Source organism: Mastigoproctus giganteus, chromosome 14 (assembly GCF_048544385.1).
Source record: "Mastigoproctus giganteus isolate SK-2022 chromosome 14, ASM4854438v1, whole genome shotgun sequence".
Lineage (NCBI taxonomy): Eukaryota > Metazoa > Arthropoda > Arachnida > Uropygi > Thelyphonidae > Mastigoproctus > Mastigoproctus giganteus.
The window spans coordinates 96,163,306-96,180,580 of NC_143588.1; the positions used below are offsets into that span (position 1 = coordinate 96,163,306).

At 37.3% G+C, this 17,275-nt stretch overlaps 1 protein-coding gene across 1 annotated transcript in view; it reads left to right on the forward strand.

Moving 5' to 3' along the window:
• Positions 1–17,275, forward strand: part of poe (E3 ubiquitin-protein ligase-like protein poe) — an 849,790-nt gene that overhangs the window by 283,295 nt on the left and 549,220 nt on the right. Inside the window, exon 24 of the mRNA XM_090388478.1 lies at positions 12,490–12,612. Coding sequence (XP_090244604.1) covers positions 12,490–12,612 — 123 coding nt within the window. The remainder of the gene's footprint in view (positions 1–12,489; positions 12,613–17,275) is intronic.

Below are 17,275 nucleotides of genomic sequence, written 5' to 3' on the forward strand. Positions count from 1 at the left end.
ATCCTTTCTGTACACATAGTACTCCCCAAATTCCAATTCTGCACTGTTTATGTCTGTGTGATACCACGTCTCTGATATCCCAACAATATCTGCCTTTGATGTCTTGACTAGCACTTCCAGCTCATCAAATTTATTAACTATACTCCTAGCACTTGTGTACATGCAAGTATACATGCACCCATTTCTACTCTTAGTTACCCTAAAACAGCCCATGTGTTTATTTGTTCCCCTATGACTCCCAGCAGTCCTGGAAATCCCCATTGCCTTGCTTTCCAGCCTCAATTGCATTTCAATAGAAGCAGTGCAAGAATCCCGTTTACCTCTGCCAGAAGCTACTGTTAATCTATTAGTCCGTGTATCCCCCCAAGCTAGCAGTTTTCCAACCCACCTGACTCTGCCTCGATAGCATCAGCAAATATTCTTGCACCCTTTCTATTTAAGTGTATCCCATCCCTGTAGAAGCAGTCTCTCCTGTTAACAAGTACCGACCAGGCTGAGAAAAATTCTACCCCTTGAGCCTTGCACAATCTCTCCAGGGCTGAATTGATCGACAAGGCTCTCATAATATACTCCCTCATATTGTGTCTGGCAGAATTGCAGACACTTTCAAATTCAACCCTAACTCACGGCATTTTTTTTTTTTTTTTTTTTTTTAATTCAAAAGAAACCACGGAGCTTGAATAGATCTATAAGCTACTTAGAGAAAATTTATTCTAACAATTAAGTCAATAAACTGGCTAAATATAATTGAAAATTTAGCATTCGTGGGAGCTGCAAAACTTGTTTACACATGGATTAGATACCCTTACCGTTACTATGTAATAACCTACAAAATCTCTTAATTTCAAATTAAACTAAGGTATTGTTACTAGGAATATAAAACAACTAGAAAATAAATTAATATGGCAATTTAAGTCAATAAAAAAGCAAAAATTTAAGAAAACTTTATTAGCTGGCGCCGTAAAAACTTCGCCTGTTCACGTGTACTCCCGTACCTAATTCTATGATGATTGATAGGGATGGCTGAAGTTAAGTTAACCACCCACTCTGAAATATTTGCTTTGGATATCTGATACAGGCCTTAATAAGCCTTTCAATAACCTTTACAAACGTGACTAGAGGTTCAGAGCTAACTGGTAACAAGTTCTGATATATGGTTTCAATTTTATTCTGGCTTAGAAGTAGTTTTATTGTAATTTTCTTTGTGATTTGAGGAGTCTCTCTCTCTCTCTCTCTCTCTCTCTCTCTCTCTCTCTCTCTCTCTCTCTCTCTCTCTCTCTCTCTCTCTCTCTCTCTCTCTCTCTCTCTCTCTCTCTCTCTCTCACACACACACACACACACACACACACACGCACACATATATCTTGAATAAGTGTTGTCCTAATAGAAATTAGTATTTTGTTATATTTTATGTCAGTAATAATATCTTTTTTTGTTTTATATATATATATCTTTTTCAGATTTAGGTTATTCAATGTTTTTCTGTGTATGTTATGAATATACAGTCAGTCCTCGTATAGCACGATAGTTGCGTTCCTAGAAACCCTTGTGCAATGCAAAATCGTGCAATATAAACAACAGGCCCAATGGGAAAAATAGGGTTAGGTGCCGACCACCCAAGATTGAACACACATTTGTAACCAGAACATTACCAAACACAATAAATAGTCATAATAAAATACTTACGCATTTTATTACGACTATTACGTAATAAAACATTGCTACTGCTTTTACTTCTATTGTAAGCAAACTCGTTTTTTTTTTTGTTTGATTTTCTATTCAAACAGATGACAGCCGTTCCATCTCTAATTCTTTGTGTCTTAATCTAATGGATTTTAATTACACTTTGAGTTGGTCCTACTATGAAAGTTCTTTTTATTTTCTCTGCATTCTTTCTAATTCTCGGCATTGCCTCATTTAGGACTGTAGCACATGGTGTTTCATTTTGCTCAAAGCATTTCACAATTTCATATTTTTTTGCTATCGACAGAGGCGGACTGGCCATAAGCCTTACCGGGGACACCCTGGTGGGCCGGAAGCCGGTGTGATTTTGGCCATAAATCATAATATGAGGCCACCATAAATTTTCCGGGGTAAGAATTTTTGACTCAGTCTGCCTCTGTTTATCGATATTGCTTTTATTTTTCTCTCTGAATCTGCAGTGTCTTCACCAGGAAGCTTCCTTTTCACACCTTTTAAGTATTTTACTCATTTTTAGGGAACAAAGCACAATTACAAAACGAGGAGGCACGCTTGATACACATAAACAAAGCTGTAGCAATTGAATAAACAACACCATAAAGGCAGAGATACACTATTAACACCTCATATTTTACTAAAGCACATTTCTAGGGGTTACTACCATAAAACAATAAAAACAATTTCTAGTTGCGTTTCTGCCAGTGGAATCTGTTATAAACTGGTAATAAACTCTATCTAATTGCATTTGCGATTATACCGATAGCTGGAATTGTGTTGGTTTTTACGTTATTGTAGTGAAATGTGTTTCCCCTTCACTGATAAAAAAAACATAAATACATTTTCAGAATCTTCTCTTCATTCCTATCGTGTTGCGTTCTGTTGGGGTGATTCTCCGTTCCACTGCCGTTTCTTGTAAACACAAAAGCAAATCGTGGATAAGCGAATTCAGTTCGTGTTATATGAGATATCGTTCCCCTATTTATAAATCGTGTATGATCGAATTCGTGTAATGTAAACACGTGTTATACGAGGACTGACTGTATATATAAATTGTATACTTTTTAAACATTTTCATGTTTTGTTTTGTTGTAGGCCTGCTTTACTTCAATGTTAAGTATATATCTTATATTTAGCTCTTTTAATTTCAGATGCTTATATTAATCTGTGCTTAATTAATATATAACAGAGCAGCAATGGCTCAATAAGTTCTACATTATAAGTAAATTTGTTTAAAAATGGAAGAATTACCTCTATGATGTCCTGCAGAACATTTTGGTGCTGATACTCTCCGTAGTTGAATAACTGTATAAATCGATTACATGTATTCCACTCTCTTGTAGAGGTGCCTCTGTAGCCAGGTGGGAAGGAGCAGCAGTACGTAGCACACACTTCTTGATTAGACCGGGATTCAAGCCATCACCACCAAATTCGGAGGATGCAGAAAGGTCAGGGAATGACCACTGCATATCCCGGAGTAATATGGCCTTAGTTGCTAATACTCCTAAAAAAAAAAAAACCAAAACCAAACTCTCTTATAGACAAGAGGTAAGTTCAGGAGCACAGATTTTGAAAACAAGTGGAGAAATACCATCGGGACCTGGAGCTTTCTTAGCATCAAGATTCGTCAAAATTCTTTTGACGGAAGACCACAGGAGGCATTGAATAGAGCATGCTGGGAATCGTGGGAGGTGTTTTACCAAGATGATTAATACATGAGTTGGAAGAAAAATGGGATGCTAGCAGGTCAACTTTATCCTTGGCTGAAGTGACAACAGAACCATCTGGTTTGGACAAACGTGGGAGCAGAGATGAACAAAAGTTACGGCCAATAGCTTTGGAAAGAGACCAGAATGCTCGGCTACCATTAGGGCAAGAAGCAAGTTTTCTACTCTTACCCTGTTCAAACTCTAGTTTGGACTGATTAATAACTACTTTACAATTGTTGTGAACTTTGGTGTAGGCAGAAAATGACACTGAAGAATTAGAAACAAGCCAACTACGATATGCAACGTTCTTCTCTTGAACGACCTTAGCACATTTATTGGAAAACCAAGGTTTAGATAAAGGACAAGTTTAAAGTGGAGTGTGGGATAAAGAATTCCATTCCTTCAAGAATAATTTCACTGACACGATCTGAGCAAACGTTGACATCAGAAGTTTTGAAACAGTAATCCGACCAAGGAAAAGAAGAAAAGAAGTCTCGCAGGTCATCCCATTTTGCATTCTTGTAATGCCATACAACACGAGATTGGGAATAGCCTTGAGATAAAGGCTCCACCGGAGAAGAGACAATCACCAAGTTGTGATCTGAGGTGCCTAAAGGACCTCTCACTTCGACCGTGTACTGAGAAAAAGATCAAGCGTGTTGGCTGTATGGTTAGGATTGTCCGGTATTCTTGTGGGTAAATGAACAATCTGTGCAAGGTCATTAGTAATTGCAAAAGCCTCAACATCTCGACCAGCTGGGTCGGTGTGACTAGAAAAGAGAAGCCAGCTGGAGTTGTGAACATTAAAATCACCAAGGAAAATTACCTCACTGTTAGAAAAGTTGGACTGGAGAAAGTCAAGTTGCAAAGAGAGGAAGTCAAAGAGCTCCAAGTGATTAATGGAGTTGGAAGAACGGTAGAGACAACAGATGAATTTGACGCAATGAGGTAGAGAGATTTTAATCCAGAGAAGATTCCAAATTACCAAGTCTCTGACAGGGGATATCGGAATGGACATATGCACAGGTACCACCTTTGAGGCGAAAAGAATCATACAGCGAATAATTTGGGCAACTGAGATGAGTAGTAGTTGAATCAACTGATAACCGAGATTCTGTCAGAAAAAGTACATGGGGTTTGGCAAACTGCAAGTGGAAATGGACAGAATCTCGGTTATCAGCACTCCTAAACTCCCAAAACACCCAGAGTTATAAACTCCCAAACACTTCCGGTTATCGGAAGTGTTTGGGAGTTTAGATCTTTTCACAGATAAGCTTACTCTATTAGTTTGACAGTTCATGGTGTATTCAATAGTAAGAAAAAGTGGGTGGGACATGCTGTATGAAGTAATGAAATTTTTGGATATGGCGTACACATGGTAAGAATATACCCAGATGTTTTTCATAACGTGGCCTTGACAATGCCCACCGCATGCACACAACTCAGACTCCCTCCAGTCACTATCTGATCGCTTGGAATGTGAGTTCCTAAGTTGAGGAGCGGGATAAGAGGACAGATGTTGGACGTTGTCTCATCCTTATATTGAGTGTACAAGGGGATTCCTGGTATGAGGAGTTGCAATCCTTGCAAGATACAGTATAGACTATGTCATTTAATTTGAATATGGACGCAGATTGACTTCCTGATTTTTTAGGTTAGAATGTAATTTCGTTGTGGGTTTGGCTATGATTTTGAATTGTGTTCTTTGAAAATACTATTTAGTTGTTTGAACCATTGTTCAATATATGGTAAAGCAATAAAATATTTTTTTATGTTATTATTGTTGATAACAGTGGAAGTATTACATAATCTGTTTTTTGCTTGTATCCTTATTTCGTTTATAATGGGTAGGGGAATAACCTCTGTTTAGTAGTGTTTGTATTTCTGTGTTCAGGGCTGGTTCAGATGTTGAATATTTGTAGGCATTAAGAAATTGATTAAGGATGATGGATCTTTTATAGGTGAAGGGGTGGTAGCTGTTGTAATGAAGGAGCATTCCAGTTTTGGTGGCCTCTCTGTATATCTGTATATGCTGAATTGGATTTTATTCATAACCCATGTGAGGGGTGAAATTTAAAAAATGTAATGATTTTGTTTCAGTGTATTTGGATTCTAGAGTGAAGCTTAATCTTGCATGGATATTATTTAAGTTTTGTAGGATGCCATGTGTGGTCTCAGCATCTGTGATGCAAAGTATATCATCCAGATATCTACCACAGTAGATGATCCGTGGAAGAAAGGCAGTTAAATGTATTGTTTCGATATTGGTAAGGTATATTTCTGCAAGTAAACCACTTAGGTTTAACATCATGGGTAAGCCATAAACTTGTTTGAAGACTTTACCTAGGAAGGTGATGTAATTGGTTTCAGTTAAAAGTTTTATCAGGTCGAATTTAGCAGTAATCGGGAGTTTTGAGTTTTGTATGGTTAATTGGTAGGGGGTCTTTGTTTAGCATGTCCCAGACGATGTCCAGGGTGTATGCGGCATTCACTTTGAGAGGTGACATCCAGGGAAAATAGGTTGTCATTATCTTTAAGTGTTTTATCTTTTAGGATGTTAAATAGCAAATCTTAGTTTTTTTTATTCCAAATTTTATGGTTTTTCTGAACGGTTTGACTATATTGTATATGTGGGAATATATATTCCCACATATATCATATATGATATCATATATTATATGATATAATATTGACCTGATAAAACTTTTAACTGAAACCCAATTATATGACCCTCCTAGGTAAAGTCTTCAAACAAGTTTATGGCTTACCCAAGGGGTTAAACTCAAGTGGTTTACTTGCAGAAATATACCTTACCAATATCGAAAAAATACATTTAACTGCCTTTCTTCCTCGGATCACCTATTGTGGTAGATATCTGGATGATATACTTTGCATCACAGATGCTGAGACCACACACGGCATCCTACAAAACTTAAATAATATCCATGTAAGATTAAGCTTCACTCTAGAATCCAAATACACTGAAACAAAATCATTACATTTTTTAAATTTCACCCTCACATGGGTTATGAATAAAATCCAATTCAGCATATACAGAGAGGCCACCAAAACTGGAATGCTCCTTCATTACAACAGCTACCATCCCTTCACCTATAAAAGATCCATCATCCTTAATCAACTTCTTAATGCCTACAAATACTGAACATCTGAATCAGTCCTAAACACAGAAATACAAACACTACAAAACAGATTTCAAAATAGAGGTTATACCCTACCCATTATAAACGAAATAAGGATATAAACAAAAAACAGATTACGTAACACCTCTCCTGTTATCAACAATAATAACATAAAAAAAATATTTTATTGCTTTACCATATATTGAACAATGGTTCAAACAACTAAATAGTATTTTCAAAGACACACAATTCAAAGTCATAGCCAAACCCACAATGAAACTACATGCTGCCCTAAAAAACCATGAAGTCCAATCCACGTCCACATTCCAATTAAATGACAGTCTACACTGTATCTTGCAATCCTTGCAAGTATTACAACTCCTCATACCAGGGATCCACTCGTTGTACATTCAATACGAGAATGAGACAAGATTCAACATCTGTCCTCACATTCCATGCAATCAGGGAAGACCATACCTTTGTATTCAATAAAGCAAAACTTCTCAGCATCCGACATGATTATACCAAACTATTAATTTCGGAGACACTTAAAATTAAATTACATCAAAATTCAGTCAATGTACGTTGCTCCTACCCCATCTCTGATTCTTCATGGTCCTTCACGCGCATCCACCAGGATCGCAACTAATCTCCATGCTAATACCTTCCTTTTCCACACATTTAAAGATTTTTCATCCTTCTTTTTAAGTACCCATGTATCACTAGCATAAGTCACGACAGGTCATACCACTATTTTGTATAACACTAATTTCATTGTTCTAGAGAGCAGTTTTGATCGAAAGTGTTTCTGCAGGGAAAAATAGCATCTATTACCAGCATTAAGACGAGCCTGAATTTCTGGGGTGTTACTACTATCATGTTGAATCATAGCGCTCCTAGATATTCAAAGGATTCTGTTTTATTGAAACTATGCTTCGCTGTATGCCAGATCTGTTGGGTACTTTATCTCACCCTCCCACCTGTAATCATAAACTTTGTTTTATTTTCATTTACCTTCAGCCCAACCCGTTCTGCTTCTTTCTCTAACTCTTCAAAAGCTGTCCTCAGAATATATGGGTTTCTTGCAGTCATCACTACATCTGCTTAGGCTAAGTACTAGTAGAGTCTGTTATATATGATCCCTTTGAAGGTGGTGGTGGCCGATACTTTCCTCATAACCCTCTCCAATACCAAGTTAAAAAGGGCCAGAGACAAGGGGTCCCCTTGTTTCAGCCCTCTCCTCACTTCGAAGGACTCGGAGAGATTCCTTTGCACCTTAACCTTGCACTTGCTTTCTTTCAGCACGATCTTTGTCAGCCTTACAAGCTTTTTTGGTATGCCCAGCAGTGTTCTCCCCTGGACCTATCGAATGGGTACACCGCCCAGTGAATTTAACTGACTGCCCGGCTAAAATTTAAGCCATTCTCGCGGTACCGTATGGTACTGCTCACTGATTTAAATAAATATTAATTTGAACATACTATACAAAGTATTACATTTCCCCACCCGGCTACTTCATAATGACACTCAGCTGGAAACATTTTCTGGGGAGCACACTGCCCAGGCTTCCCATCATTTTCAATAGGTCTACTCTATCTACATTATCATATGCCATGCTGAAATCAATAAAGAGATGGTACAGATCTATATTTTATTCGCAGTACTTCTCCAAGATCTGTCTGATGGTGGATATATGATCAAAGTTGACCTCCCTGCACAGAACCCACTTTGATATTCACCAACTATTCCTTCTGCTAATCTTGATATTTTCTCAGAATGAAGGATAAAATCTTATAAAATCTTGATAGTTAATATAGGGTTTAATACGGAATTATTGTGTACTACTATACTGTTTGTAGACTGCCTTATGCAACCTTTGCTGGAATCATTTAAAGGCTTTCAGTGATTTGTATTTTGCTGTGTTTCTCTCTGGTCCTAATTCTGCAGTTATTGTGTCATATTCAGGTTTAACATTCATTGGAGAACTGCAGTCCACATCTTCCCTTCTAAATTAACTGATGTAATTTTCGCTCATACATTTTTTTGCTTTCAGTTATGCTGATTCTTTTTCATATTTCTGCCATTGATGGTCATCATATTAATTATACATGTACCAATAATTACTGCTATATCATCCCAAATCAAATTATATGAAAAAAAGATATGATCTTCCTCCCCCCCCCCCCACACCCACACCCACACACCCACCAAGGTGCAGGCAGTGTAGTTAGTTATCCAACTAGCAGTAGATGACAGTGAAAAACCTCAGCTAAATATTTCTGTACATTTAATAAAATCAGACTTTGCACCAGTATAAAATAATTAACTTTCTTTTTTTCTTCTTATTCTTTTTTTTTTTTTTTATGTTTATTTATTTTGGTTGTTTTGTTTTCGTTATCATACTTATAAATGAATTATTTCCAGTGGAAAGATATGTAAGGTTACTGTGAATGCACTGTACATACATTCTGACAGTCTCAGACATTTGTCATTTATATATAAACAAATGTATATTATCAATGTATTGAGTAGGGGAGCTGACCTGTCAAGTGTAATTACCAAGGAAAAAAAATTGAGAATGCCAACAATGTAAAAGCAGATTACCTAAAATTAAATGAAATTAAGATTAACATAAAAATAATAATGATAACATTGATGGTACCTAAAGCAGTGAGTCCTAGGACTTTAACTACTTCATCATGGGGCGCCTCCGTAGCCAGGTGGGAAGGAGCAGCAGTGCGCAGCACACGCTTCTTGATTAGACCGGGGTTCGAGCCCGTCACCACCAAATATGGAGGATGCGGAAAGGTCAAGGAATGACCGCCGCATATCCCGGAGCAATATGGCCTTAGTTGCTAATGCTCCTAAAAACCAACCAAACAAACAAACAAACAAACAAACTTCATCATGGGGTCGGTAGCCAAAACCATAGAATCCACTGCAATAAGCAGGATTTCTGTTTCTGCTATGATGTATATGTACGAAACATATACATCATAGCCGACCTGACAGAGACCAAAAGGAAGGAATAAAATTCAAGCATAAATAAAACAAATGAAGTAGGGTTAAAAAGCTAAAATTAAAATAATGTCAGTTAAATCTTGTTAAAGGAAAAATGAATGAAAGTTTGAATTCAAAAAGAAGGCAAAGTTCAGTGTGAAATTTAAACAGAGTAACTTCAGATAAAGGAATAAAGTTAGGTTTATGACAACTTACTGTGTGCTTAGACCAGAATCGGTGAAATTAGCTGAGTATAGTGAATGACTGAGTATCGGAGACCAAAGATGAAAGCCAATAGCCTTTTTTCTGTACAGTATATTTATATCAGAGTGAGCTGTACCCATTTGACAGGGACGTAAGCAATTAAACAAATGTAGCAGAGTGGCAGCAAAGGGAGAATCGATGATTAAGTGTAGAAAAGACACTAAACTTTGTTTAAGAGGAAAAAAGGAGCGATAGCATCTCGACCAGCCTAATCTCACACGAGAAATAAGTTGTAGTCATTAAGGACAGTAGAAAGAAGTTGAAAGAAGGGAAATATAGTTGTGCTTGTGCTGTCCAAGGCTGCAAAACCCGTACCATAGTCGGTCTCTGGACGGATGACTGGACAAATGTCTTATGTGTGTTTCTCAGTATTGTTATTGAGGAAATACAAAAAGAAAGAAAAATTTAAATAATAATAATAATAATAACATTGACAAAACTTAACAAAACAACAAGCAGGACATAACAAAACACAATACCCCCATAGGTAGCCAATCTGTGGGCACAAGCTTTCTACACTGTGAGACATGACAGAGACTAGGGGATATATAACTATACATTATGTACAGGCCTGAAAGTAATATGAAATCAAACAGCAAATATGTTGTTTATATCAAACTTGTAGTTCATAAGTTTTTTGAATTTTATAATATTTATTGTTTGTTTGTAATGATGGTAGAGAAAAGCTGCAGGGAAATTATTGCATAGTAATTTATTATGGAGTAGTTTGATGTCAGAAAAGAGACTGTTGCTATTGCATATTGTTGCAATTCTGATGCATTGGGAGAGTATTATGTTAGCGTGCACTTGTTTAGAAATGTTAGAGTGCCAATGGTAAAACTGACTACATTAAAGCTAAAAGCATCTCTTTTATTGTATATATTGATTGTGGTATGAGGGCTGTTGAAGTAATTGGCTGAAAAGTCATTATTATTTGTTTTCTTCAGAGTAAGTTCTGAAGGGTAAATACCAGCAAAGTCCTGTATAAATGTAGGGTAGTTGAATACTAACAAATCATGGACAGGCATTTGGAACAAATGGAGGGGTGGGTGAAATGGGAGTTTTTTTTTTTTTTTTTTTGGCTGTGCTGCATAAGCTTGCTTTCTTGCATCGTATGCCTCTACTAATGCTAATCATAGATATATCTGTAAAGCTTGATGTCTGAGGGTAGAGAAGTCTCAGACCAGTATAGATATAGGTTAGCTAATTAGCTAAGACACAGCTAGTGGGGCTACCCATGGGGGGGGATAGCTTTGGTTTGCAAGTATACAGATCTGCCATCAAAAATGTAATTATTGGAAACACAGAGATTAATGAGATTGTTCCAATAAACTGAATTACAACCAGTAATATGTTTGTAGTTATTATAAATTTCCTTCAAGACTGATTTTAAGTTGGTTAGGTTTATGCTGGTGAATAGACTATTGAAGTCAAAAGTTTGCACGTGAGAGATGTCAGTACTCAGAGCATTAATAACTGGTATATTTTTATCAATTATTCTACTATCAGGAAGGATGTCCATGATAGGTTTAACTTTTCCAAAGTTTTATCAGGTTTTAGCCATTGATTCTCCCTTTGCTGGCACTTTGCCTCATTTGTTTAATTTCTTTAATTGCTTCTTTCCCCGTCACACGGGTACGGTTCACTTTGATGATTTCACCCCCACCCCACTCAGGGTTACTTCAACTGATATAAATATATTGTACAGAGAACTATCGGCTTTCATCTTTGTCTCCAGTGTAGCTCTGTATTCACCACACTCAGCTAATTTCACTGATTCCAGTCTAAGCACACAGTAAGTTGTCATAAACCTAACTCTATTCCTTTATCTTAAGTTACTTTGTGTAAATTCCATACTGAATTTTGCCTTCTATTTGAATTCAAACTTTCATTCATTTTTCCTTTAACAGGATTTAATTGGCATTATTTTAATTTTAACTTTTTAAACCTACTTTATTTTTATTTATGCTTGAATTTTATTCCTTCCTTTTGGTCTCTGTCGGGTCGGCTATGATATATATGTTTCATGCATATACAACAGAAACATAGACCCCTGCTTATTGCGGTGGCTCCTACGATTTTGGCTGCCTACCCCATAATGAAGTAGTTAAATTCCTGAAATCCACTGCTTTAGGTACCATTGTTATCATTATTATGTTTATGTTAATTAATTTCATTTAATTTCAAGTAATCTGCTTTTACCTTGTCGGCATTCTCAATTTTTTCCATGGTAATTACACTTGACAGGTCAGCACCCCTACCAAATACACTGATAGTATACATTTGTCTATATTTCATTATGGTTGCCGGGTGTTTCTACTATAACTAGTAGTGCCCCGTATCCATAACTCAGTTTAATAATTTAATACTTTTTCTTTTTTCTTGCTTGCTTAGTCTTTCAGTAATGTCATTATATCCTATAATTTTTATCAATATTATATAATATGTATAAATATATATTTATAGAGCTTATATATTTTTCTGTTTCCATTTAAATTTCCATATTTTATTGTTATTCATTTATTATTTATTTATTTTTTTTGGCTGGTGCAGCATAAGCCGTAGGCTTCCTTGCACCATGTGGCCATTACTAATACTAAATGAAAGTGAAATGGTATTAAAATAAGCAAAAATTTTGAACTATTAAGGTTTTTATATGTTTTCCTCTTTTTTTATAGGATTCTTTAGTAAAGCAGGGACTTACTACTCAGAAAGCAGAGTCACTTCTTCGTTCTGTAACCAGACATGCCGGTAATGTGAAGTATGATGTTAGCATTGCAAAACAGTTTATGAGCAGAGAGGTTAGGATTACTAGTATTTTAATTTGTGAAAATATTTTTTTTCTAAAAATGCTATATTTAATTATAGAATTTCTTATTATAGACCATGCAGCTGTGTTCAGAGGAACTTGGAGAAAGGAGAAAAGTGATATACTGAGTGTCTTGCAGTATTCATCATAGAATATAATTTGCCAATCCTGATTTTATTCTGATCCTCAAAATGCTTCCTTAAAGTGGAATTGTAAAACACTATTATAAGAACAAAAAAACAATATCCATAGTTATTGGTTGCAGAATGAAAAAAGCAGTGGTGAGTACATTAAAAAGTGGACAACTTTGATCTGTAAGATGGTATAATCAAATTGACTCCAGTTCAGTTGGATTTATGGCAAAAACCTTATGTACTGGAGCTATATAACTTCATTGTACCTGCAGAGCATACCTCATTCTCTATGTAATGTTGAGAAAACTAAGTTTGCTGCTTAGTTCATCAATTTCATGATGGGGAGGCACTCTGCCATGAGTTGTCTTAATATTGCACCACTCTAAACAAAATGCAGTTCTCCACTGAAGTATATGAATATTTTATTTAAAGTGGGTACCAGTACCCAGACCTGGGTATTTGATCTTTTGTGGGATCTTATTGGTGGGGCAGGTAGGCATGTTGAAACCTGTTTGACTTCATTTTATTTACGGCACCTTTCTGCATTTTACATGTGGGAAGGTGCAGTAATGAAAAGAAATCAAATGTGTTTATGGCAAAAACTTTATGCTGCATGAGCTGTATAATGTCATTGTACATTATGTAGCTCATTATATAGCTCATGTAATGTAGAAAAGTGTACATTTTACAATTATACTCTGATTTCTTTCATAATTTATCATTCAATATTCCTTTCCTGATAGATGATTTAATTAAATGTTGCTTGAATGATATGGGATCTAGATACTAAATAAAAAAAAAAATTAAAAAAAAGAAGGAAAGTAATTGACACTAAGCATTAACAAGGGCATATGATTCAAGAAAGCAAGCTTATACGGTATCAGCCAAAAAAAAAAAAAAAAAACCCATACCATTTCACTCAGGGCCAGTGCTGCTAGATGTGCTACTGCATATGCACTGAGTGAACCTACAAAGTATTAGGTAGGTGGTCCTTTTGCCCTCAGTACAGCAGCTATCTGACGTGGCATTAATTCAACAACATGTTGGAAGCGTTTGGGAGGTATGGAGTTATGACCAACCAAGCTGTGTGTAATACGCCCAGCAATTCAGGTATGGAGGTGATTGGTGTATCCAGACACCTGATATGCCTTTCCATAGTGTCCCACAAGTGCTCTATGGGATTGATATCGGGGGAAGTTCGGAGGCCACTCGATATGCTGGAAGTCAGAACTGTGTTCCTCAAACCATTCCTGCACAAGTGCCCAATGGCCCGGTGCATTGTCATCTTGGAAGACACCATCGCCATTTGGGAAAAAGGGTAACATAGCGGGGTGTACACAGTCAGAAGCAGTTGACGATAGCGGAGACCACTGATACGTTGTTCCACCTGCATCAAGGATCCAAGTTCCTGCCAGTGAAACCTGCACTTTTGATACCACGCATGATGGATCAAGAGCCTCATGTTGTTGATGCCAAATCCATACACGACCATCCATGCTGCAGAGTAAATAACGTGACTCATCCAACCAGCACACCTTCCAGTCTTCTAATATCCAACTTGCATGCTCTTTGTACCAGGCGAGTTTTTTATGCTGATGAACCTTGGTTAGGAGAGGATGCCATTGGGGTCGTCTGCTGGTACAGCCCATATATGCGAGCGTGTGATGCATGGTCATGCCAGATATTGTTCTGGGTTGGCCCATGTTGTATTGGATAGTCAACTCTTCAACAGTGCTGCACCTGTTCGCCTGTTCAAGTTGTCAGACCCGGCGCTCACCTCTAACATCAATCTTTCGCTGACCTTTACAGTTTTGCTGTCGGGTCATTGTTTGACCATTTTTGCGCCAGTCCTGGTACACTTTAACTACGGTGGCTCTCGAACACCCCAACAGTTCAGCCATTTGGGAAATCGAGGCACCAGCTCATCGAGCTCCCACAATCTGTCTTTTATCAAAGTCTGATAAATCCTTCCTTTTACCCACCACACTCGGAATTTTACTACCTACTGAACCACTGACACCTTATCTATGCTACGTAAGTCAACTAACTGCACACTCTCGTACCTCACTTGGTCAATGGGTTGCATTCAATTTTTATAGGGTTGGTCATAATTCAGTGATCACTGAATACAATATATATAAATACAACACAAAAAATAACTGGGATATATGATATATGCTGGTTTGAGGAAACTGATAACTGAAATTTTGTCCAAAAATAACTGGAGTTTAAGACATTCTGAATGAATTGCTCCACACTTTGCTTGTAACCAAATAAAATACCTTATTGAAATCAACTTTGAATGGCAAAAAATAAAATTTATATAACAAGGGGTATTTGAGAAGTTTAAGGGGTATTTAAAAAGTTGTTAAAATTGTTAAACGGATCGCATTCAGTTTTCATAGGAGTGGTCATAATTCAGCGATCACTCAGTGTATATGCATGATACAATATGAATTAGGCTGCTCCATTACAAGGTTTTGCCTCAGGGGGGCCACAAATGCTAGCACCAGCCCTGATTTCATCCATCCATTTGTTCCAAAAGTTTGTCTAGCCCTTCCTTGAATTTATTCAAGCTATCAACCTCCTCAAGGATAGATGGAAGCTTGTTCCAGCAATTAACCACCTGCTAGCTAAAGGCAAATTTCCACACATCTGTTCTGCAATTATCTCTCCTCAATTTGAATTTATGTCCCCTCAGGTGCAGAATCTGAGCAAGAGGAAGAATAACATCATCATTGAGCTTGCTCAAACCATTCAAGGCCTTATACACCTCAATGAGATCACCTTGTGGGTGCCTAGTCTCCACATGCTGCAACTTGCAGAGCTTAAGCCTTTCTTGATTAGAAGCAACCCTTTGTTTCCTCACCAATCCCATTGCACTTCTCTTGTGGTTTTTTTTTTTTTTTTTTTATTATCTCGGTTGTATTACTATACAGACCATTGTTAAAAGGAGGGTGGGTGTAACACAGAAGTTCTGGGGAATAACAACATTAGTTGAGAAGAGGTTGGAAACAGCTGGTTACCCAGTATCAAAAAACAGAAGGGGCACCATAAGATGGAATCTTCTTTAGATCTTTATGCCAAAATGATCAAAAGCAAGGAAATTGCTTGAGTGGTAAATTTCTTATAGAATTTGGCCCAAGCTGACTAAAATAAGCCAATACACTAACAGTTGTTAGGATTACCATGGGCATTAGTTGCAAGAAAGCAAGCTTATAAAGCATCAGCAAGAAAAAGAAAAAGAAACACCCTTCCCATTTCACCATCCATTCAATCCAAATGTTTGTCTAGTTCTGCCTTGAATTTATTTAAGCTGTCAACTTCTGCAATGACAGATGGAAGTTCCACCGCCTGCTGGCTAAAGGCAAATTTCTGCACATCTATTCTATAACTGTCTTTCCTCAATTTGAATTTATGTCACCTAAATTTGAATTTATGTCACTGACTAATATGGGCAAGAGGAAGAATCCCATCAACATTGAGGTTGCTCAAACTATTCAAGGCCTTATCCACTTCAATCAGATCACCTTGCAGGTGCGGCGCCTCCGTAGCCAGGTGGGCAGGAGCAGCAGTGCGTAGCACACGCTTCTTGATTAGACCGGGGTTCGAGCCCGTGACCACCAAATATGGAGGATGCGGAAAGGTCAGGGAATGACTATCGCATATCCCTGGAGCAATATGGCCTTAGTTGCTAATACTCCTAAAATCCAAATAACAAACAAACAACCTTACAGGTGCCTAGTCTCCAGACACTGCAATATGCAGAACTTAAGTCTTTCTTTGTAAGAGCAACCTTTTGTTCCATTTACCAATCTCGTTACCTTTCTTCGTACACATTTCAGCAGCTCTACATCCTTCCTAAAATGAGGCCTCCAGATATGTATGCAAGGTGTGGCCTGACCATTGCCTTATACATGGGGATAATCGCCTCCTTATCCCTGCTAGCAAAATAGTAGTAGTAGTAGTAGTAGTGGCATGTGATGCAAGAAAGCAAGTGTATAAGCTTATGCAGCATCAGCCAAAAAAAAAAAAAAATCACACCATTCCCTCCAAATGCCTGTCCAGTTCCTCCTTAAATTTATTTAACCTGTCAACTTCCACAACGACAGATGGAAGTTTGTTCCAGCAATTAACCACCCGCTAGCTAAAGGCAAATTTCCGCACATCAATTCTACATCTGTCCTTTCTTAATTTGAATTTGTGCCCCCTTAGGTTCGTAATCTGAACAAGTGGAAGGATCCAATCAGAATTCAGTGTGCTCAACCCATTCAAGGCCTTATAAAATACTGATATATCATTGATAAGATCCCGTGAGTTGCTCTGGCTGCCTGTCTGCACTGCTCAGAAAACTTCATATATCTGACTGCACAATTACCCCCAGTTCTTTTTCATTCTCCACTACCCTGAGTGTAGTACTGTTCAGTTGGTATGTTACTCAGATTACTGCTAACTAGGGCTTGCATAAAACCGAGAAATTTCAAAACCGAGTTTAACTGAAGTTTACTCTTAAAACCGGTT